General features: G+C 53.9%; 1 protein-coding gene across 1 annotated transcript; it reads right to left on the reverse strand.

Moving 5' to 3' along the window:
• Positions 1–1,430: 1,430 nt before the first annotated feature.
• On the reverse strand, positions 1,431–20,777 carry rock2a (rho-associated, coiled-coil containing protein kinase 2a). Its single transcript, XM_086150493.1, has 32 exons — positions 20,302–20,777; positions 11,105–11,186; positions 10,917–11,017; positions 10,637–10,774; positions 10,287–10,547; positions 9,697–9,841; positions 9,478–9,616; positions 8,891–8,982; positions 8,652–8,811; positions 8,519–8,573; positions 8,308–8,396; positions 8,184–8,232; positions 7,964–8,099; positions 7,783–7,874; positions 7,455–7,701; positions 7,265–7,371; positions 7,032–7,191; positions 6,788–6,948; positions 6,502–6,686; positions 6,340–6,409; positions 6,119–6,222; positions 5,733–5,919; positions 5,569–5,662; positions 5,394–5,488; positions 5,120–5,311; positions 4,854–5,022; positions 4,690–4,760; positions 4,518–4,606; positions 4,348–4,426; positions 3,435–3,702; positions 3,139–3,352; positions 1,431–2,078 (listed from the first exon to the last, which is right to left on the reverse strand). The coding sequence occupies exons 1-32, from the start codon at positions 20,398–20,400 to the stop codon at positions 2,075–2,077; spliced, it is 4,134 nt and encodes a 1,377-aa protein (XP_086006619.1). The 5' UTR covers positions 20,401–20,777; the 3' UTR covers positions 1,431–2,074.
• Positions 20,778–23,149: the final 2,372 nt, after the last annotated feature.

The raw sequence follows: 23,149 nt of genomic DNA on the forward strand, positions 1-23,149 counted from the left end.
TTTTTCTGTGTTGCATGGAGTCAACCAACTTCTGACACCTGGACACGGGTATTCTGTCCCAGGATGATTTAACAACCTTCCATAATTCCTCTGCATTTCTTGGTTTTGCCTCAAAAAAAGCAATTTTGTTGTCACACCACAACTTCCCTTGTGGATTAAAGTCCTGAGATTGGGCTGGCCGCTCTATAACTTTGATTTTTTTGAACACCTCACAACCACTTTTTCTTCATTTTCTATAAATTAATCCAAATATTGCTGCTTTTTTCTTGATGCTTTCATGTAAAATATGTGCAGAGTTCCCAGTGAATGGAAATAAAAATATCAGGATTTTGAGCTTTACCCACATTTTTAACAACACTGCTATTATTTTGACATCTGTATGTATACATATATATATACACATACAAAAAGCCATATAAAGAGTATAGCTAACACTTTCTATGTACGTGTGCACATGCACACCTTACACACATTTTTTCGATATAAAATTCATTCTTACTGCTTTCAGGTTCTGGAGTCCATTTATAGCAGTTCTGTATTGATCCATTTCCTGTGCAAAGACAGTGAAGTTCAGTGTGCCGTTAATTCATTTCTTTTTATGAATGGGAAATTTTCCCAAAAGCAACACAAGTTGTATAAAAGAAACAATGTCCTTATCCTGCAACAGGAATCCACTTCTCTGGATAAATTTTCTCTGACCTGTTTTCACCTGTGTGAACCAGGTGCGCCCAATAAGGTGGTGTGTAAGCACTGTTTCCACGGCAACGCCTGACGGCGGCCATTTTCGGCCCCCCCCCCCCTCCCATCAGTGGCTCCGTACACACATTTTGTCAACACACACACACAAATAATGAGCCCAAACAGCACATCCATGTCTTTATTGTTGAAGTGGTTATTATTCTTCTTCTTTTTATTATTAAAGAACTGTTTGGTAGCAAACATGCAGCCTGGAGCCCTTAAATACACGGTGGACAGAGCTGTATAAATAATATGTGCACGGTAAGGCTTGGAAAATATATACTGTGTATATTCATATGTATAAAACATGCTTCTTGGTTAAAGGGTGGAGAGCGCATACACACACACACACACACACACACACACACATTCACTCACACACTCACTTCCTCTCCACTCCGCTATATGGTCCAAATACAAACAACAATCTGCCCAAACTCTAGAGTTTGGTTCCTTTTTAATACAAAAATATCACAACAAACATTTTTTTTTTGGGGGGGGGGGAGGAGTCGGAGGACCTCCATCTGTTCTGCTTCGGCGGGGCGGCGGGCGCGGCGGGCGGGGGGGTAAATGACCTGCGCGTCCTCTCGGGTGGAGGCCTACGGGGTGACGGCGAGGTCGGGACGCCGGCGGCGGCGGCGGCGGCGGCGGCGGGGGGGGGGGGGGGCTTTGGTCAAGTATCTCTGGATAGAGGTCATACATTGCCTGTGTGCCGTAACTGGTAAAAAAAAAAAAAAGAAAAGGTTTACATTCAAACAAACAGGAGGGGCCTCCCGCGGCCCTTTCGGATCAGTAAACATTATTCCCTCCGAGCCGACAGTGCAGGAATGTTCCATTACGGGTTTAACGGGAGTGACAAGTCTGATCGGAGCGGGAAAAACTAAATGGGAGTCGCCTTCGGGTTTGTCGGGGCGGTGACGGTGGCGGGGGGGGCGGGGAACCGAAGCGAGAACCGACGGGAACCCCTCTCGAGTGCCGCGTTCCTTCATAACATTCACGATCAGTAAACAGGAATGTCCTCGTTTGGCCACCGGGGGGCGCCAGAGAGCCGGGGCTCGGCCTCGGCGGGAGGTTTTGGGGGGGCGGAAGTCTCTCCCAAGTCCTGATGTTCTAGTCAAGAGGTTTCGGAGGACCGGCCGGGAGGCGATGGCGGGCGCTGAGGTGAGGCGTGACGGCCGCAGCAGCTTCAAGTGTTGGAATGAAAAGGGGGAAGGGGGGCAACTTTGGACCGACGGCCGGTGGCGACGGCGAGCGCGTAGTGTGATGGCGGAGCTTCCTGGAACGCTTAGCTCCGCCTCCGGCCAGCCTTCCAGACGCATCGCACCCCCGCACAGGGTTAACTGGGAGGGGGAAGAGAAACAGCTCAGCGTCAAGAGGACAACCAGAGACACATCCCGAGCGGAGGATGAGCGGTAAAGCCTTTAGCTTTAGCGGGTAGAATCGCAGGTAGAATGTAAAGAGGAAGTGGAACATCAACGGAACAGGAAGTGCGACGTCGATTCTGGTGTTTTCGAAAGCACCCGGCGTGCCCGTCTGTTTTCCCGGCCGCCCAGAACCGACGTGCGCGCCCACCACAAACACCCGCCACCAGTGCTAACCGCATGCTAACAGGCGGCGCGTCGGGCGCGTAGGCGAAGGTTCTGGCCTGCGGGGGGGCGTCGCACGCACGTTCTGCAGCCGGGGAACGGATGCGCAAGAACGGGGAACCGCTCACTTGTACCGGAGGGCGCCGCCGCCGCCGTCGTCACGCCAGGTTTTGAAGCCGTTGGACCTGCGAGGGCTGAGATCACAGGGGGGGTTAAAGCTCTGAGAAACCATGAAGGGGGCGGAGCCTCAAGAGCCGTGTGACTCCTGGACCCGCCCACTTCAAGGGCTGGGTCACATGACTCCAAGCTCTCACGGCTGACTGGTTGACAGCTCAGGGTCTTCAATGGAGCTGCTGACTGTTTTGGACCTGTGCGAGGAAGACGGAGAACCTGGAGAGAATCCAGAGACTCCAGAGACCCAGACAGGAGAACGTGGAGGCTCCACATAGCGAGCTTAGACAGGAAAAGATTCAACAGAGAGAGTCTAGCTAGAAGAACGTCTAGACTCCACATGTAGGAGACTCAACATAGAAAGTCCAGAGAACATGGAGACTCGACGTTGGAGTCCATGGAGACTCCACATTGAGAGGTGGGAAACATGAGAGAGCCAAGCGGACCATTGAAATAGAACCTTCTTCAAGGTTCGTCTTTGAGACGAGGTTATTCAAATGATCATTAAACTGTCAATCAAATAATCCCCCATGATATGGAGCGCAGGAACCTCCCTTGAAATGGCATCACCCATCACATGCTCCGAAACGGGTTTCAGCAGAACCTAAGAAGTTTGAAGAAGCTCCCTGCTGGGTTCCATTACCTGCTCTTGCTGGTTGGGAGCTGTCGACTGGGCCTCCTGAGAGACTGGCTGGGTTGGACCTTCATGGAGGCGCGTGGCGAGGAGCGCGCAAAGTTCTCCGGAGGCGGGGGCTTCTTGGGAATCTTCTTGACCAGCCGGCTCACCCACCTCTGCTGCTCCTCTTGGGACAGCGCCAGCAGCAGCAGGTTTTTGGCGGTGGACACATCGTAGTTGACTGCAAGCCACCAGGAGAACCATTTTAAAAACACAATGGCAATCAATCACGAAGAAGAAGCTCGCAAGGAGGTGGAACCGACCTTTGCAGGGAGCGATGATCTCCTCCTTCTTGTCCATGTGGTCCTTGTGGCACTTGATGTGGCAGCGGCGGCACTCCAGCGCCGGCGGCGGCTTGAACATGTTCCACAGCGGTTTGGTGCAAGCCTCGCAGTTGGTGGGGAAGTGGTACAGGGTGGGGATGAACTCATGACCCTTGTGGCAGATGTAGCTTGACTTCTCCCCGATGGCAAGCGGCTCCACAGGGAACTCCGGCTCTTTCTTGCTCTCACCTTCGTTGGCGTAGAGAATCTGAAGAGCAGGCAGGAGGCGGAAGTGACTCGACAACTCGGCAAAGGTACGCAAGCAGAAGTCGGAAGTGGCTCGACAACTCGACGAAAATACCCAAGCAGACGTCGGAAGTGGCTCGACAACTCGGAAAGGGTACAAAACCAGAAGTCGGAAGTGGCTCGACAGGTCGGCAAAGGTACGCAAGCAGACGTCGGAAGTGACTCGACAACTCGGCAAAGGTACACAAGCAGAAGTCGGAAGTGGCTCGACAACTGGACGAAGATACCCAAGCAGACGTCAGAAGTGGCTCGACAACTCGGAAAGGGTACGAAAGCAGAAGTCGGAAGTGGCTCGACAGGTCGGCAAAGATACCCAAGCAGACGTCGGAAGTGGCTCGACAACTCGGCAAAGGTACCCAAGCAGAAGTCGGAAGTGACTTGACAGATCAGCAAAGGTACACAGGCAGAAGGGACAGGTGACCCGATAACTCAGTAAAGATACGCAAACAGGAGTCGGATGTGACTCGACAACTTGGCAAAGTTATGCAAGCAGAAGTCGGAGGTGACCTGACAACTCGGTAAAGGTAAGCAGACAGGAGTCAGAAGTGACTCAAAACCTCTGCCTCCAGGATATTCGTTACTCACAGTCAGTACTCTTGATACCGACCTGGAATATCCTGGGGATCTCCTTGGCATCTGCCCGGTACACGTCCGTCTGGGTGACGGGACGGACATGGAAGAGTTTGCTGTGGTGAAAATGAGACAACATATCACAATTTGGTCAGAGGGGAACTGATTCCGATGCTGTGGCCTCGTACGAGGATGTCAGGAACTCACTCTATGTCCAGCACCATGTAGGGGATAGACTGCTCCCGGTCCTGCTCGCTGTTGTAGAAGAGAATCTTCTTGCTGCTCACAACTACATACTGCAGGAACAAGAGACGGGTCAGAGGGTGAGGTCAACCATGTGTTGTGAGGTCGCAGCCTCACGGTTCTCTTCTACCCTTACCTTCTTCTCCCAACAGAACTTCTTGGTGTTGTTCCGCACGGGTAGCGAAAGCCAGCCTTCCAGCCTAGATTCTGAGGAGAAGCAGAGGTAGGGAAGGGTCCCGTCAGGGTCCTAACTGTCCCATGGAGTCAGAACCCCAGAGGTGAACGTTCTGAGGTTCTCACCTGTGTACGCGTCATCGGTATCAAACTCGGGCCCGCTGCCGACGCTGGCCGAGTCCATGGACTGGACGCTGAGCGACTGAATGTGGTTCCGTAGCTGCTCGATGTCACTGTCCTTGCTGTCCAGCGCCATCTGGAGCTCGATGCGCATCTGGCTCTCGTCCGCCAGTTGCTGCAACGACAACGAAGGGTGGGGGTACATTATGGAAAGGGGCGGGACTACACAGTTAGCCACCTTGCTAATGTAAATATTAGCGCTCCTCACTGACCGCCTGCATTTCATTGATCTCCCGCTGATACTTGATGATGGTGCTGTTCAGCTTCTCCTTCTCCACCCTCAGCTCCAGCTGCAGCTTCCTGTTTTCCTTCTCTTTCCGCCGCATGTCCGTGTCATTGCCACGGCGACTGCCTCCACCTCGCAGCTCTTTCCTGTTCATGATCTCCGCCAGCTTGTTGACGGCCTGCAGACAGCAGGAGACCCACGGGTGTTATCGTCTCCTTCCTCTTCTGCTTTGTGGTGTCTGCGGTGTGTTTGAAGCCCACCTGAGTTTTCAGCGTTCTCTCCGATTGCAGCTGCTTCTCGAAAGCCTGCTTCATCTGGCTGATCTGTTGCTCCCACTCCTTGGACTTCTCCATTTCTAGGAGAACAAGCAGGAGGCGTCAGAGAGCGGAAGCATTGTCCGGTAGTGACTTCTTCTGCGTGTTAAACAACGCTTACCTTCTAGCGCCTCCTTGAGTTTGTTGTTAAGCTCCGCCTCTTCGTTGGCCAGGTTGGCGACATCACTGGTCAGGGTCCTGTTGGCCTCCTCCAGCTGCGGGAAACGAGTGCATCGGTGAGAAGGTAGCGTCCAACCAACACCCGAAGCCGATGGCGTCGCCTACCGAGCCGATGGTGATGTCCTTTTCAGACAGCTCCTGCCGGTGGCGGGCCATCATCTCCTTCAGCTCCAGCTCTTTCATGATCTTCTCCTTCTCCAGGTCAGAGTACTGCTCCTCGGCGATGGAGCGCGCCAGTTGCTCGGAGTCAGCCTTGGTCAGGGTGATCTCCAGCTGAGCCGCCAGGGAATCCCTGGAGGATGGACAAGGGGTGGATGGAGGGGAAAGATCTCAGGTCTTTCTCTGAATAAATGAAGCAGACTATTTCCTGACATTTTCTAGATTTCCAATAGAAATACGACCAGTTATGGACTTGGTTTATATCTGGAATGTGTTTCTATTATTTAGCAAAGGGTTACTGATCAGTGAGAAACTAGGATGTTCTGGAAGACCTCTCCTCCTGGAGCTCCTGCAGGGACTGCTGCGCCTCCTTGTGGAGCTTGTTCCTCTCCTCGCACTCCTCCTTCAGTTCCCGAACCTGGGTCTTGTACAGCGTCTGGGGGAAAACGGAACAACTGTGGGCACTGCAAACAGGAAGCGGCTTCTTCTCGAGCACCTTCCTCGCCGCTCGTGTGGGAACATGCAGTAGGTACTACATGGAGTGGAGACTCACAGAGAAGTACTGCTCGGCCTCCAGCTGATCTTGGAGCTCCTTGATTTGCCCGTCGGTGTCCTGCCTTTCTCTGCGGAGGAAGGAACAAATACACCGAGGGTTGTTGAGGTGAAGACGAGGGGCAGAAGAAAGGTGTGTGTGTGTGTGTGTGTGTTTACTGACTTGCGTAGCTCATGGTTCTGCTTCTCCAGGCTGCGTTTGATGTCCAGCAGGTGGTTGGTCTCCTGCTTCAGCTGCTTCTCTGACGTCCGCAGGGAGTTAAGCTGCTGGTTCTGGGCCTTCAGGTCATTCTGCGTCAGGTTGCGCTTCTGGGTCTCCTGCTCGATTTTCAGCGTCAGGTTCTTCACCTGCACGGACACAGCGCGGTTTCTTAGACCTTCCAGGAATGTCAGGCTGTGGTCTTCTGAATGGTGCTCCACAAGAAGGTTCTCCTGCGTCATCCACTCGCCTCCTCGGTGAGGTGGTCCTTGTGCCGGCGCAGCTCGTCCAGTTTCTGCAGAGCCTGCTTGTAGTCGCAGTCCATCATGCTGCTGTGCTTCTCCAGCTCCAGGATTCGGTTCTCTAGCCGCAGCTTGGCCGCTCGTTCCTCGGCCAGCTTCTGTTCCATCTCTGGAAAGACGAGCATCACAACACGCGGTCGGCGACATCTCCAGGACCGAGGTGGACGACGTGGGAGAACCAGAGCTCCGTACCCTTCATGGACTCCGACTTGGCCCCCTCGATGGTCACCTTGATCTTGCTCTTGTCCGCCAGCAGGGCTCTGGTGGCCTTGTGGGACGTCTCCTCCTGCTCCAGCTCCTGCTGCAGCACCTTCAGCTTGTAGGTCAGATCAATCTCCTTGTTGCTCTTCTCCTGCAAGGAGAGGTGAACAAGATGGGTTACCAAAGGGCAAGAACCAATCGTGGGAGAAGTAGGGCGGTGTCACCTTCTCCAGGTCAGTCAGCTTCTCCTGGAGCTGCCTCTTCTCGGCCGCGGCCTTGGACAAGGCGTGCCTTTGCTGGCGTGCCTCCTCCTCCAGGCTGGAGATCCGTCCTGAGCGACGAGGAGCAGAAGCGCCATTTGACCTGCAGCTCCGGGATTTGCACAGCTAGGCTGTACCACGTGGAGACACCCACCCGTGAGGTCGCTGATGGTCTCCGAGCCCTGGCTGTGCTCCCGCCGCTCGGTCTCCAGCGCCGCCTGCAGGCCAATGCATTCCTTCTCCAGGCTGAGCTTGCTGCGCTCCAGCATGCAGCACTTGTCCTGCAGTTCGCGGGCACCGGCCTCCAGCTGCTGCAGCTGCTTGCTGCTCTCCGTCTGGGTTTTCCGGAGCCGGGTCGCCGCCTCCGACTCGGCCCTTAGCAGCGTGTTGGCCTCCTCCAGCTGACGGGGCCGCAGCGGCAACGTTAAAGCTCCGCCCCTTTTTGGGGGCTACGCAAAACTCCGCCCGTGGGCGGGACTCACCTGTTTCTGCAGGTGGATGTTCTTCTCGTTGGAGATGTGCGAGTTCTGGTTTCGCCTCTTCATGTCGTCCAGCTGATCTCGGAGGCTGTTTACTGCAAGAAGGGGCCAGAAGACGAGGACATTCAGAGGGAGCGGGTTCGACGACAGCCAGGGTTACAATTTGGATCTTCGTGGTCCTCACCTTCATTCTCAAGGCACCGCTTTCGGTCCGCCTCGCTCTCGGCGCGCCGCAGGCTCTCCAGGCTCTTGTGCTGCAGAAGGGCCTTCTCCCTCTCCAGCTGCCTTAGGCTGGACTCCAGGCTCTTCCTGCCGCTCACCTGAAAACCAACCGATCAGAAGCTGATTGGGCCCGGTTTCCACCAGCGAGGACAATTAAGTTCCAATGAGGAGACAACGCCTACCTCCTCCTCTAGCTCTTTGGAGATCTTGTCTATCCGGCTGCTGGCAGCTCTGTCGAGAAAAACCACAAGAGCCGTTTAGCTTCTGGGCTCTGAGGAAGAAGAAGAAGAGGCAGCAAGGCCGTACCTGTATTTGTGTTCCACATCATCCTTCACCTGCTTCTCGTTGCTGAGCTGCGCCTCCAGGTGGCGCACCTTCTTCTGCAGCGCCGCTGACTGAAAGGGGGCGGCAGAGCACGAGAGGCCGTCAGCAGCAGGGCAGGTCTGATTCCTGCAGCTCAAACATCTAGCATTCACAGTTTTCTGACATCACCAAGAAAGCTACCAAAAGCACCCACCTCTCCCTTGGAGTTCTCGTGGGCGACGGCAGAGTTGTTGGCGGTGACGAGAAGCCTGGGGGAGGAGACCAAATCAGAAGTGAACCAAGAGAAGAAGGGAAAGAGGTAAAGGAAGGAGTTTCTGGTTACGCACTGGTCTTCCTTGAAGTAGGTGAAGCCAACGAACGGCAGCTGGTTCCCCACGAAGGCCTTGGGCGTTGGGAACGTCTCCACGTCGCCCTTGTCGTCCTCGATCTCGTCAAAGTTGCTGGTGTCGATGTCGCTGCTCAGCTCGGGCACCACCGGCGCCACGGCTGAAGAAGAGTGGGAGGAGGAGGAGGAGGTCATACGTGTTGGACTGCCAATAAAGTGTTGAGTCGAGTTGATACCGACCCTCTCTGATGGTGTCGAAGGTCCACAGGTCGTTCCTGAAGAAAGGGTGCCGCTTGATTTCCTCCACGCCGTTCCTCCCCAAACGCACCTCCCTCAAAACAAAGAGAGCACGTAAACCGGGGGCGGGGGGGTTAGGTGACCTTTGACCTCTGAAACCCTCTTGCAGGGAGAAGAGATTCGGGACCCAAAAAGGTGAGAGGGGCTTTTGCTTCTTCTGAAAGGATTCATCGGTTTGCTCCTCCACCTCAGGAGCAGAACGGACCTCACCTTTTCTTCTTCTTGTTCTTCTGAAGGACCCACCCTCCAAGTTCAATCGCTCATCAAATTGTATATTGGGTCGTATGACCTTGTTACTGCAGCAACCATGAGCAAAATAGCTAATGGAGGCCAGAAATGACCTCGATAGCCTGGGTGGACCACTTAGTGGTCCGTAGAAGGAATGCACGTCTAAATTCTTTCACTCTTGCATCCGTCCCACCAAGTGGAGGATTGCTGGTTTGACTCCTAGGAACTCTAGTTGCCAAAGCACCCTTGAGCAAGACACCGACCTCCCCTAAAAGAACGGCACACACACGACATGAAGATACCTGTCGGTCAGGAAGGCACAGATTATGTCCTTGGCGTCCTTGGAGATCTCCACGTCGTCTGGGAAGTTGAGGGAGTTCTTGTGGTCCATGATTTTGCTGTAGGTTCCCACCAGCGAGTCGGCATAGAACGGCGTGTCACCTGTCCAGAGCCCGGTAGTTTAGCCACGGCGACCCAAAAAAAAAAGGGAAGTGGCGCCCGATGCGCAAAGGTGTACAGACCGACAAGCATCTCGAAGATGAAGACTCCGACCGACCACCAGTCGCACTCTCTGCCGTAGTAGCCGTCTCCGCCCTGGGACTTCAGCACCTCGGGGGAGATGTAGTCCGGCGTGCCCACGGCTGTGTCGCAGTGCACCATGCCGGTCTGGGTCACACACACACACACACACACACACACACACACACACACACACACACACACACACACACACACACACAAAGCCAGCTCAGGTCATGACCTCCACCCTCTCAATACCCATACCCTTTTCCTGCTCACAGTTTTTGAGGGAAGGCTCAGTTTAGAGCCTTCACTGGCTGTTTTTGGGCTGTGGGAGGAAGATGGAAGACCTGGCGGGAGAACATGGAGGGTGAAGAGGAAGGAGAACATGGAGAGAGCCCACATGGGAGAACCTCGAGAGAACCCAGGTGAGCGATCATGGTGAGATCCCAGGCAGGTGGACATGGAGACTCAACAGATAGAATAGTATGAAGCAGAGAGAAGGTTCTGGATGGTCTGACAGTCCATCCTCAACCGAGGACCGAGCAGGAACCCCAGGAAGTGACATATCGGTGAAACAGACGGAACTCACAGCGTCCATCTTCATGCAGGTGCCGAAGTCAGCCAGCTTCAGGTGTCCCAGCCTGTCCAGCAGCATGTTGTCGGGCTTGACGTCGCGGTGGATGAAGCCCATGGAGTGGATGGCGTCCAGAGCCATCACCACCTCCGCCGTGTAGAACTTGGCCCACTTTTCCGGCACGTCATAAGTGCTGGTGAGGTTGACAAGGTCTCCACCGGGCATGTACTCCATCACCATGTACAGGAAGTGCTCGTCTTGGAAGGCGCAGCACAACTGATGAAGGCAAACATGGCGTCAGATGGTGGACAAAAAAAAAAAGAGGTCTATGGATCCTGTAGAACATAAAGACTCCCGTGGCCCACCTGCACCACCCAGGGGCTGTTGGCGAAAGCCATGATGTCTCTCTCCTCCCAGAAGAAGGCCGAGTCTGAGCGCTTGATCATCTCGAACTTGCTGAGGAGCTTCATGGCGTAGACCTTCTGGGAGGCCTTGTGTCTGACCTGGTGGTCGGAAACACACAGAATATTATGAACTCCCGGTCTGGTTCAAGGAGACGCAGCACAAATCATGGCTAGACTTTGAGAGTCAGGAAATCCAGGACCCGTCGGAGGGGTTCATTGACAGAGTTTTTGGGATCCTCACCAGCTGAACCTCGCCAAAGGCCCCCCGGCCAATCACTTTGACCCTGTCGAAGTCTTCGGACTTCATCTGGAGGTCTCGGACTTCTTCGATCACCTTGTCATCTGCGCGGCGATATGGTAACAACAATTCAGCCACAACGGTAAGACGAAGGCCTTTTGGCATGAAGGGCCAACGGTGACGGTACCCACATCTGTTCAGGAAGGTCTCGATGTTCTTGTTCTTACGAAGTGCAGGGTAGTCCAGGTCCAGGACTAGGGCGTTGATGGAGTCCTGCAACCAGAGCAGAGCACGGCGTTATGGCAGGTAGACGCGGCAACGGGTAACAAGCCACAACACAACCGGATGTTTGACAGAACTCCTCAACGGTATGCTCCTCAACGGTATGCTCCGAGGAACAAGCAGGAGATGTTCTCCATCCTCCACTGTCTCAAATCACCGCCAGGGTGTTTTCTACTTCCTGTTTCTGATTGCCAATTCTTCTTCTGCGCTCCTTTGAATGCGGAAGAAGCAGCTGCTGCTTAGATCCGGCCTCCTTACCGCCACACACTTGCCCCCAGCTAGCCTGAGCGCAATCAGCCCAAACAGGAAGTGCTGCCGGGTGTTGGGGGGGAGGGGCTGGGCCACCGCAGTCTGCGGCGACGTGCAGGACGCAGCCCACAGCGGACCGGGTTCGACTCGGGGCGCCGTTTAATAACGAGTGCAGACGTCTGAACGCCGCAGCAACAAGAAGGAAGCCATAAATCAACTTTTGTCGGCTGCGCATTCCTGAACGGTCAGCGAGGAGCTGCGCTGGGCGGGGGGCGGAGGGGGGGGGAAGACCATCCCCGCAACCCCAGGAACCGGCCCGCTGCTGCTCCGCCACTAGAGGGCGCCACCTGCGTCACACCTCACTACTTTATAAACCTCCCTGGCCTGTTTTCTGCCGCCACCCCACGGGCTTATCGGCCCATCCTGCCGCTGGCCGCCGTCCCCCATGAGATGACGGCGCTCACAGAAAAATACTATTTAGGGGGAAAAAAAACAAACAAACACAGACGGCGCTGTTGGGGTTGCTCTACATACAGGGATGCGAGGATCTCCCTGCGATCCAGGAAGTGATCCGCCCTTCCCCGGGGGGGCCGGCAGATAATTCCAGTGAACGGCGAGGCCGGTCCCTGCGCGCAGACAATTTCCTCCAAGGTAGGACTAGGCTCCGCGGCAAAAAAAGACTACGCAAAAACAACCTGTAAGCCGTGCACGTCATGTACGTGGACCGGGTTTTTCCTGAAAGTGTTCGCGTCTGCAGTTTGAAACTAGTAACCCAATGACTGTTTGTTTACATCCTGCAAGGAGCCTGTTTATCTCCTGGATGGAAGTTCCACAGAGACCTTCTGCACCACCATCTCTGGAGGTCTATCCCCCCCCCCCCACTGGTGCTAAATCCAAATCCAAACATATTTTCTAAACCCTCGGAAGCTGAGTTGGGAGATGAAAACTCTGAAGGTCAGCGGTCATGCGGAACTAGAGCGCATGTGTTTGTTTGTTTGCATGTGTGTGTCGGGGGGGGGGGGGAATGCGTTCTGTTGCCAGATGGCGCTATTGCGACGTCAGTGCCGCGCCGGTGACGTGTTTTCTGCTTCCTGTGACATTTTCACATCTCCCCTTCACACAGAACGAATCCGCTGTGGAGGAGGAGCGGTAAATAAACACATGTTGCCATGGCGATGACCAGACAGGCCAGCGGCTCTGCAGATCTGCACGGCTGTTCATTCATTCCTCCATTATCTCCCTCTTATCGTGCTCACGGGTGGCGGGGGGGGGGGGGGGAGGGGCAGGAGGCGGGGTTTAACCTGAGCGGGTCAGCTGTCAATCATCTAACCAATCACCCACTCATCCACTCCTGGGGACAAAGTCTTCGGTGAGTCTGTTTTGGTGGAGAAAAGGTGGCGAGAACCTTGTTTGGAGACGGAGCGAAGGCCGTCGACCCCGTGTTTCTATTTATTTAACAAACCAAACAAATATTAAACATGAATAAACAGTCCAGACAGTCACAAATGAAGGGGGGGGGGGGGGGGGGATACCTGCGTGCATGTGTGTGTGCACGTCCTGGTTTGGAGGTCTCACAAGTCTGCAGCGCTGGAGACGGCGAGGGACTGACTCGGCCCGGCCGGCGCGGAACGGCGTCTTCGCCGCTTTGTTTTGGTTTGCAGGCATCGCCGCATTGGACGGGAGGAAGAGGAGGAGGAGGAGGCCGTGTTGCGTAACCACTGTGGGGGAAGCAGGAATGCAGAACTCCACCGCTCGCTACCTTGCAGACCGCGACCGCTACATCGTCTTTTTTTTTTTTTTTTTTCTTCTCTCGCTGCGCACGCCGCCGTTTCCTCGGTGTGTACAGAGTACAAATTCCACCGCGGAACCAAACACTCCTGCATTTTTACTCCAACTGTCCTGCTGGCAAACGGTGGTTGTATTAAAGATGCCGATACGCCGCCCCCTGCAGGTTAGCGCGGTGGCGAGCCGTCGGGTGTGAGGAGCGTTTCTCCCACGTTTGGCCCGAGAGGCTATTTATAAAAATATCGAACAGCCCGACGGGCGCCTGGGGAGGTACGAGGCTCAATCGACTCCTGAAACTTTAATGCATCTCGCCGGGGCAAAGCTGCGGTTCCTCCAGAACGTCGGCCACCTTGTCAGCTCATCTCCGACCACTGATCCGCCTCTAGGATCGCGGCTCAGAGTTTACGCCGGCTGCCGTGCGCTAATCGATGTCTTGCGGACGGTTGCCGGGCAACCCCTGCCAAATACAGAGCCGAGCGAGAACATCCGATTCTCCGGCCCGTTCCTCGACTATTCGCTTTTTTTTTTTTACCTACGTGACGAGCCACTGCTGTTCCTCTTGGTCTGTTTACCGCCTGGACTTAACTCTTGCCGACCACCCACACACACACTGTACTGCGGCTGTCCACCATGCTGTTGTTGGTAGCATTAGCGCTGCAAGGGTGAAATAGATGATTGCCGCGATTGTCGCGGAAACTCTTTGCACGGAAGACAAATTGCCGGCCTATCTTGCTCAAAGGCACTTCGCCAAGGTAAACAGAGGAACCAGCAACTTTTCCTGGATCACGGCCTCAGCTGTAGGACCTGACATCATTCTCCCGGAACCAGGATTTGATTTTTTGCAACCCGGGGTAAAAATCCATGAGTTCACCGGTTGGCGCTGTCTGGGTGACCCTCCTCCCTCGCCATTCCATCCACATAGGGTGTTAGCTTGATTAGCATTAGCTTAGCATTCAGCGGTGTCAACTTCCAACCTGATCTCGGGCAAGAAAAGCAATGACTGGACCAAATCAAGCGGTGGAAGCTGTACGAGCACTAGCGGCTATACAGAACCCACTCACCGCCAGTCAGCAAAAATCCGCTGGCGAGGTATTGCAAACCAAATCCGTGCTTCTGCGTGGGGGAAGACCAAACCCAGGCGAATCATTGACGAGCAGATTTGGTGGTGGACTGAAGGCACACGGATGGAAATCAAGGAGGAGAAACAAGCCTACAAAGCAGGCCTCGCGCCTTGATGCCGATCGGCAGAAGCACAAGGCGCTCAAGTCCACTGCCGAGCTAGCCGTCCTACAATCCCAATCCGAGGCCAACGCAGAAGCGGCTTGATCCTGCCAAAGGGCAAAATAAGGGGTGCCCGATTGCCCTGTACAGAGATGCCCAACTGCCTCGTCGGGCCTCACACGGTTAGGTGACAACAGAAGCGAAGCACATAAACGCATGAGGCTCGTTCACCGCGGTATGCCCATGTGGTGTCAGCGGCCACCTTCGATGGCTCAATCACCTTAAAGGAGATGTGCGACTTGCAGGCCTCTTGACAAGGCCGGTGTTCGGCAGAAGCAGAGGTCGGCGTGCGGGAAAGCGGACGCCGCAACCATGCCGGACAAACGCTAGGAAAATGATGACGATGATTTGTCGCCGTGGGAATCCAAACATTGGGTTGTGCTCTTAAGTGTTGCAAACAACCACCATACGCTGTAGAACACGGGTTTGATCAGCCGATGGTGTTACCATGGTTACTTGAAAGGAAATATAATAGAGTTGGCCTACTCCACACTTTTACATGATAAAATCCCCATCTTGCCAAGACAACAATGGAAACCCTGGAGTCCGCATCAGCGCCGAACAACCAGCGTGGCTCTGGGCTTTAAAAGGCCTGAGCAGCCGGTTTAGTGTTTTCAATGAATTCCAGCCGCTTTAAAAATAGATTTCGGATAAACGGCGAGCCAGAAAAAGGGGTGCGGGGGGGGGGGGGGCTGGGGAGGGGCGCGGGGGCCGGGGCTGGCAGGACGGAAGCCAACGGCAGGAATCCTGCGGAGGCTCACAAATAGCCCGGCTAACGTCCCCTCGGGGAGCGGCCGGGGGGAACGTCTCACTCCGCCGTTTGACAGATTTCAGTCCCAGGCTCAGATGCCCCCGCACTCCGGGGGCATCTGGGCTTCTGCTGCAAAGTCAACTGGAGAAGGTTCCAAGAAAAACAGCCGGGAGAATACCCGACGCATACTTGGTCTCGGACTTTGCCTAAATGACAGCAAAGAATTTTTCTCATTAAAAAGAACGCGTTATGGACGGGGGGGGGGGGGGTTGCCATGAATCAGACAACCCGTGACCCTTCTTCTCCCCGGGTCACTCCTTGAACCCTGCAGGGCTTCCTTGCATCCCTGTGCTGAAGGTACTCCTAGCTGCACCATCCAGGAGAACATCAAGTCCAGACCAGCCTTTTCCAAGGAAGGTGACGTGGCGTGTTGTCAAAGTCAACCGCCATCCTGGCTTGTTTACAAAGGCGGACCTGAACCCCATCACCAACGCCATGTCGCTAGCGGGGCCTCTTATCACCAGGACGTGCCGCTAACGCTAGGCAGCTAACCAAGGATTAGCCCACGGGACACTTAACTCGGTGACCCCGACCTGCCCGAAACCAAGATGTCACCCCCTCGGAACTTGACCTTTACGTTGAAACCCCGAGGTTGAAGGGTGTGTGAGGAGCACAGGGACATCTTTCTCCTTCCAGAAGCTACCACACACATACACACACACACACACACACACACACACACACACACACACACAGATGTGACAAGAATAGAATCTTGCTGAGCTGGATGACCCTCATCCGTTCAATGCTGCAGTAAGAGAGTGTGTGTGTGTGTGTGTGTGTGTAGGAGGTTGTGTTTTCCCCTGCAGGTTTTGGTGGAGCGTCCAGGCCAGATGGATGCGTGGGTTCCTCCTCCGTCCTCCCGCTCACTCGTGACTTCGTACAACCACGCCAAGACTCAACCAGAAAACACAAAGAATCAAAGTTCTCCTGAAGATCCTTCCCGATCCTCCGGTGTGGAACCAGGAACCTCCTTGCTTCAAACCATCATGGATCCAAAACTGAAGGATTCTCCCTCCAACCTGAAGTGGGTGATTCCTCTGCAAGTGGACAAGGAGCATGGAGGGGGTCAGCTGGTCAGCCCGGAGGTCCAGGACTGGGGCCAAATCCAGGTTCTGGATGTAGGTTCCTGGTCCAATCTTTGGGAAATTACAGCAAATTACCCTCTTTTCTTCTTCTTTTGCTTTGAGCTTTTCCCTTCAGGGGTCACCACACAACTCAACCTTTTCCATTTAACCCTATTCTCTGTATCCTCCTCTCTCACTACAACAAATCTTCTCTTTGGTCTTCATCGAGACCTCCAATGCTAGCATCCGTCTACCAATATATTCGCTATCTGTATCTATATAGATACAGAACCATCTCGGTCTGGCTTCTCTGACCTTCTCTCCGAAACATCTAACATGTTCTGTCTCTCTGACAAACTCATTCCTGATCCTATACATTTTGGTCACACCAAAAAGAAAACAGCGACATCTTCATCTCTGCGACCTCCAGCTCTGCCTCTTGTCTCTTGGTCCTGTTTGTAGTCCATACATCATCACTGGTCTCACCACCATCTCCTCCACCTTTCCTCTCATTCTGGCTGATCGTCTTCCATCCCTTCGTACCGCTGACACTTTTCTCCACCCATTCCAACCTGCTTGAACTCCTTTCTCGACCTCTTTTCCGTGAGATTCACCCTGGTCCCCTAAAGACACCTACAACCTCTCAATTCACAAATATATTCATTCATTCATTTTCTACTTCCCAGGATGGGATCTGAGGACAATCACAACTGTCACAAAAGGCGTGAGAGAACATGCAGAACCTTCAGGAAGCCCTTCTTAATTGTAAGTAACAGAATTCTCTGTGGGTTTTGGGGGGGTAAACATGAATTCCGAGTGGGGGGGGGGTCACGTGACTCCGGGTTTCTCCGTCGACATCAACGCCTGCTAAACAAAGGACGTGGACGGTCAGGACGCAGAGGATCGGCTTCTCCGGATAAAAGTTCATGTGCAAAAGAGGTGAAAACAGTTTCCAGGGGAATAATAACACAGTAATAACATTTGCTTTTACGAAACCACGAGAAGATGAGGTGGACCTCGCATAGTTCTCCAAGTCTTCTCTGCTGGGCTAATGGGCCGTGAAAGGTCTCGGAGGATCTGCGGGTTCCTTTCGCACCAGCCGTGACGCAAGAAAGATGCAAGGAGGGGGGGGGGGGGGGGGGGCGTGTGGCGAGGTCGAAACGTGACGCTCCCACACCTGGCGGGCGCCGCCGGGCCTTCTTCTTTGGGGCGGAGCGGAGCCCAGACAGAAAAAGGGGGCCGGGGGAAAGAGAAGGAGAGAGAGGCCGGACCGTGTCTCCTTCGCTCTGGAGGAGGTGTGGAGAGACTGGCTTGTTTTACAAAAAAAAAAAAAAAAAAAAAAAAAAAAAGAGGAGTTGGCGGGGGCCACCGTCCCCAGCGCCTTATAAGGCAGTGTTTCTACGCCGCTAGCATTCTGCTGTTGCTGCTGGACGGAGAACCGCTGCAACACTCCAGAGATGAAACGGGGTAACTCCAAATAAAAAGACACATGGGGGGGAGGGTTGGGACCCCCAACCGTCCCACCTTTCTCCGTGCATGGGCGGAAGGGGTGAAAAAAACGGAGCATTATTGTGGTCAAAATAGGAAGAGAGGAAGTGTGGGGAAGACTGCAAATGAGGGGGGGGGGGGTGACGAAGAGTACCATAAATAACGGGTGGGGGAAAAAAAAAAAAAAGGGAAGGGGAGAAAAAGAAATGCGAAAAAAAATAAATAAAGGAACGCATGTTATGTAATTCAGGAAAAGAAAAAAAAAAACGCCGCGAGGAAATATTAGCCGATGCGGGGCCGGCGTTCGGTGCGAGGCTGGAAAGGGTTAAAATACCTGCGGCGTGTTGGCGGTGGGGAGGGAGGGGGGGCGGCTGCAAGCCCGCGGGGGGAAGCAGAGCCAGGGAGAAGGAGATAAGGCTGGAAAAAAAAAGTGAAAGGGGGGGGGGAAAGTGCAGTCACTTTGCAGGGACTTTGAGCCCCATATATAGACGCCTGGCTGTTTACTCAGTGAGGTCACTTCCTGTCAAGAGAGGCCTCGCCATCCGATCGCCGACTCTTTATCTAGAACTTTATATATAAAAAAAAAAAGAAGAAGAAAACGCCACCTCCTCTGCTTGTTCTTCATGTTCACCTCCTCCTCCAGGAGATCACCGGACCTTTCTGATTCTGATAACCCTCTCCCGCCAACCTCTGGTGCTCAAAGACAAGCTAGCTGTGACCTCCACCTCCACCTCCACCTCCACGGCGACAAACTGTGGTTGCAAGAATGCAAGTACTTGTACAGTGAAACATTGGAGGCCTGCAGGAATGAAGCTGATTTCTGCCCATCAGTATCTCAAGCAGGAGCCGGGAAGGAGGGGAGGGGGGGGGGGGGTCACATGACTCACAACAGAAAAGCAACAATCTGGATATGAACATAAGCGAGCCCAACCGCCCTCGCTTTTTAAAAAGACAGTCTATTTAACAGATGCTGCAGATTCCTGGCCATCAGCTTCCCGTATCCTGTTGGGGGGGGGATGGTGGTGGTTGGGGTGGGGGGGGGGGGTGGGGGGGGGGGTCCAGTCTACGCTACTTGTCAGGCCCCGAAATACATCTGACTCTACATGGAGTTTGAGAGTGGAAAAGGCAGCGGTTCTTCTCTGAGGAGAACCCAGCGCCGCTCCTCCTGCAGGACGCCCTGTGTTCAGTCACTCCTCACCCAGAAGGAGCGCGTGAGCAATTATCCTGGCACCGAGCGCAGGAGCCCCCCATCTCCCCCACCACCACCACCTGCAAAAAAGGACATTTCTGGGCCGCTGCATGCGTGTCTGTGTGTGTTACAAACCCACCCTCTGCAGCTGAGCTTCGTGCTCCCAGAGACAGCATGCTAAAAATGGAAAACAGCAGCCCACCCCCCTCTCCCAGACCCCACCCCCTTTGCTCCCCCCGAAACTCCTGCTTCCCGCTCAACCCCCCCCCCCCCACCCCCACCCCTCCCCGTCCAAGACACCCTGCAACTCTTTCTCCACGGCCCGCGTGCAGGAAGTAAACACCGCCGGCGCCAAGCCAGCCCGCCGTTATGGGGGACAACAGGGCTTACCGGATGTGTGTGTGTGTGTGTGTACGTGTGTGTTTTTGCGCTTTTTGCAAAGCCAAAAATGACAGCGTTCAGCTTTCGCCTGAGTTATCGGAAAGCAACGGTGATTCGTTGTCCATCAGGCCGAGGGACGGACAGACCGAGCGCGCTGGTCTGAGGTCAGCAGGGCCAAACGCCAAAACAACCCGGATCTCCCTAAACACCACCGTTCTCCAGACACAACCCGTCCCCGATCCCGCTGTCCTCAACATCTCCTCCTGGTGCCTCGGATGCCACCGGCTTGCCGCTCAAACAGGAACATGAAGGGGGGTCATGTTCTACAAGTACGGCTCGAGTGGTTGCAAATGGGGTGCGGAGAACCCCGGAGAGCCCTGCAGGACAGGGACGGGTTCTGCAAACTCCATCTGCCAGATGTTCATCAGAAACAGGTCATGTGACCCTCCCTCTGATCACAACCAGCAGTGATCAATAATCAGCAGAATGGAGGATTTAAGGCTATTAAGAGTGCAGCTAAAAACAGACAGCAGGTCGTGCATGGGGAGGGGGTCCCCAAAAACTAATCCTAATCCTTGTGCATGCAGCCTGCAGGCTGGAAAACTAATCCCACAGTGTAGGAGACACGAGTGGGTGGGTGGGTGGAAGGGTGGGGGGTCCCGCCAGCACCACCCTGTCTGGTGTGGAAGGGCAACAGGTTACAACAGAGTGTGTGTGTGTGTGTGTGGGGGGGGGGGGGGGGGTACGGTGGCCGGTTGGGGTCAATCTGTGCGCTACCGCGCGTTTTTCAGCGTGGCGTGACGGACAAAAGTGCAACTGCGGGGGTTTGCGGGGGGGTTCTCCCGCCGAACTTACCAGCAAACTTTCCAGGTTGACGGCGGAGCGCGGGTTCCGGATCAGGTCCTCCAGCCGCTTGAGCCGCGGCTCCATCCTCCGCTCCGCGCCGTGAGACATGGCGGCGTGGGCCGCGGAAAGTTAGGGTGAAAACAAAAACAACAACAAAAAGAGGAAAGGGTGGAGGAGGGTGGAGAGTCCCACCTCCGGCGGGGGGGAAAAGTTCCCGGTCCGTTAGCTAACGGGCCCCCGGGCCTAGCGGAGCGGGCCCCGGGCTCCCAGCCCACCCAGACCGCGTCCGGCCGGGACGGCGAGGAGGGAGAGCCCCCGCGTCCCCGCTCCGAGGCGGCGGACCCTCCGGCGGCGGCGGCGGGAGCTGGAAACGTCGCCTCCCCGCGTCTCGGTCCCAGTCTTCGGTTACATCCTTTTTTCCAGAGTCGGTAAAGTTCGAACCCGGAGCTCGGCGGCGGCGGCGGCGGCAACAGGGCGTTTTCTTCGCCCCCCTCGCCCCCTCCCTTTTCGGCTTTCCCCCCCTCTCTCTCTCCGCCCCCCCTCCGCTCTCCCTCTCTCTCTCTCTCTCTCTCTTCCTGCCGCCCTGGATGAAGCTCCGCGGACGTTCAGGCGACTCTCCCGCCGTGTTTCAGCGCTCGGAGCCCGGCGTCGCTAGCGTCCGGCCCCGGCGGCGGTGGTTCCGGTTCCACCGGCGGGGAGACGACGTCCGTTCTCCCGCCTAATTAGCACGCGCGCTCCTCGCGGGCTCCCTCGCGCATTTTCGCGTGAGCGCGTCGTCACACACACACACACACACACACACACACACACACACACACACACACACACACACACACACACACACACACACACACACACACACACACTTCCTCCCGAAGACTCGGTTTCCCGGCGGCCCGTTCGGCCTCCACCTGTCCGAAGTACTCGATCCTTTTTTTTTTTTTTTAAGGTAACGGTGATGACGTCATCAGTGTGAACAGAAAACCCGTCTTGATCCAGTCATCAATCGATAAATCAATCGATTCACCCTTGGCTTCTCTTTACTATGAGACCCCCTCCTAAACACACACACACACACACAGATACACACGCACATTAATTTTGACCCGGTTACCCCCCCAGCGCCCCGGTACGCCAGACGACGTCATCACATGACGTCATTCCCTTACCTGTCAGTCAAACACCTGCGCCCTCATTAGTTGTCATTGGTTTTAATGCAAAAAGAAATGCACTGATATTGTTATTAATATCATGAGTTTTAATCCTAATATTATTATTAATATTAGTAGTAGTAGTGGCAGTATTGTTTGTAGTAGTACTTCTCTATCCAATATCCAGTCATAACATAGTGCAATAACCTGGGACAATATATTTATTGTATATTTTTCTTCATACTTGTGCATACATTTATCGTTTTTATCGATTATTTTTTTTTACCTGTATATACACTGCTCCAGAAATTAAAGGATCACTTAAAACAACACATCCTAGATCAGAATGAATGAAATATTCTTATTTCATACTTTGGTCTACCTAGTTGAAGGTGCTGACAATAACATCACACAAAAATGATCAATGGAAATCAAAAGTATTTCTGCATATTGATGCCTATATATTTCTATAGTTTTCCCCTGGGGATCAATAAAATCATTCTGATTGCAACTCTTTTCGCAGTTTGGTTCTGTAAAGTTCCTCTTTCAAAGTGAATGACTTCTTTTCCTCAAATGGACTTTTGCACAACTGTTTCCCGCTTCCGTGTGTGTGTGTGTGTGTGTGTGTGTGTGTGTGTTGGGGGGGTGACTAACAGGAAGTGATGCAGGTTTTATTTTTTCTTTATTAGGAAAAGTTTTATGGTCAGATAGTATTTGTTTTGCAACCACGATGACCTCACCAGCCTCGGGGCGCCACCTACAGGCCTTCAGATGGACCTCGTCATCTTCATCTCATCTCTTTCCATGACTCAAGAACAAGTCACGGGTATATTTTGATTTGCCCTTTAATTAGAACCGGAGGAGGAGGGGGTCCTGGTTCCTGGAGATGTTTACCAGGTTTAAACCGGATCTGTTCACAGATCTGTGAAGAGTTTTCCCGTTAAATGTGTGTTTTCTGGTACAAGTGGTTGAACGGCCCAGGTGTTGCTTTTCATCAGCCCAGGAGTTACATGACAGTTCCAGGTGATGATCTTCTCAAGTTCAGGTGCTTCACTACATGTCCAGGTGTTGCATCACTGGTACAGGTGATGATCACAACAGATCAAGGTGATGATCTTCACAGGTCCAGGTTATGACCCTTCCAGGTGTTGATCTTCATAGATCCAGGTGATGATCACCATAGGTCCAGGTGATCATCTTCATAGATCCAGATGATGATCACCATAGGTCCAGGTGATGATCACGACAGGTACAGGTGATGATCTTCACAGAGTCCAGGTTATGATCCCCAGAGGTCTAGGTGATGATCTTCATAGATCCAGGTGATGATCTTCACAGGTCCAAGTGATGATCTTCTCAGGTTCAGGTGCTACACTGCATGTCCAGCTGTTGCATCACTGGTACAGATGATGATCACCACAAGTCCAGGTGATGGATCTTCACAGGTCCAGGTGATGATCTTCATAGACCCAGATGATGATCTTCACAGGTACAGGTGATGATCTTCATAGGTCCAGGTGACAATCACCACAGGTCCAGGTGTTGATGGCCAGAGGTCCAAGTGATGATCCTCACATAGTCCAGGTAATGATCCCCACAAGTCAAGATGATGGATCTTCATGTGTCTAGGTGATGATCCCTATAGGTTCAGGTGATGATCTTCATAGATCCAGATGATGATCACCACAGGTCCAGTTGCTACACTG

The sequence above is a fragment of the Fistularia commersonii genome, chromosome 8 (assembly GCF_037954325.1).
Source record: "Fistularia commersonii isolate RoL2024-O1a breed Wild chromosome 8, RoL_Fcom_v1.0, whole genome shotgun sequence".
NCBI lineage: Eukaryota > Metazoa > Chordata > Actinopteri > Syngnathiformes > Fistulariidae > Fistularia > Fistularia commersonii.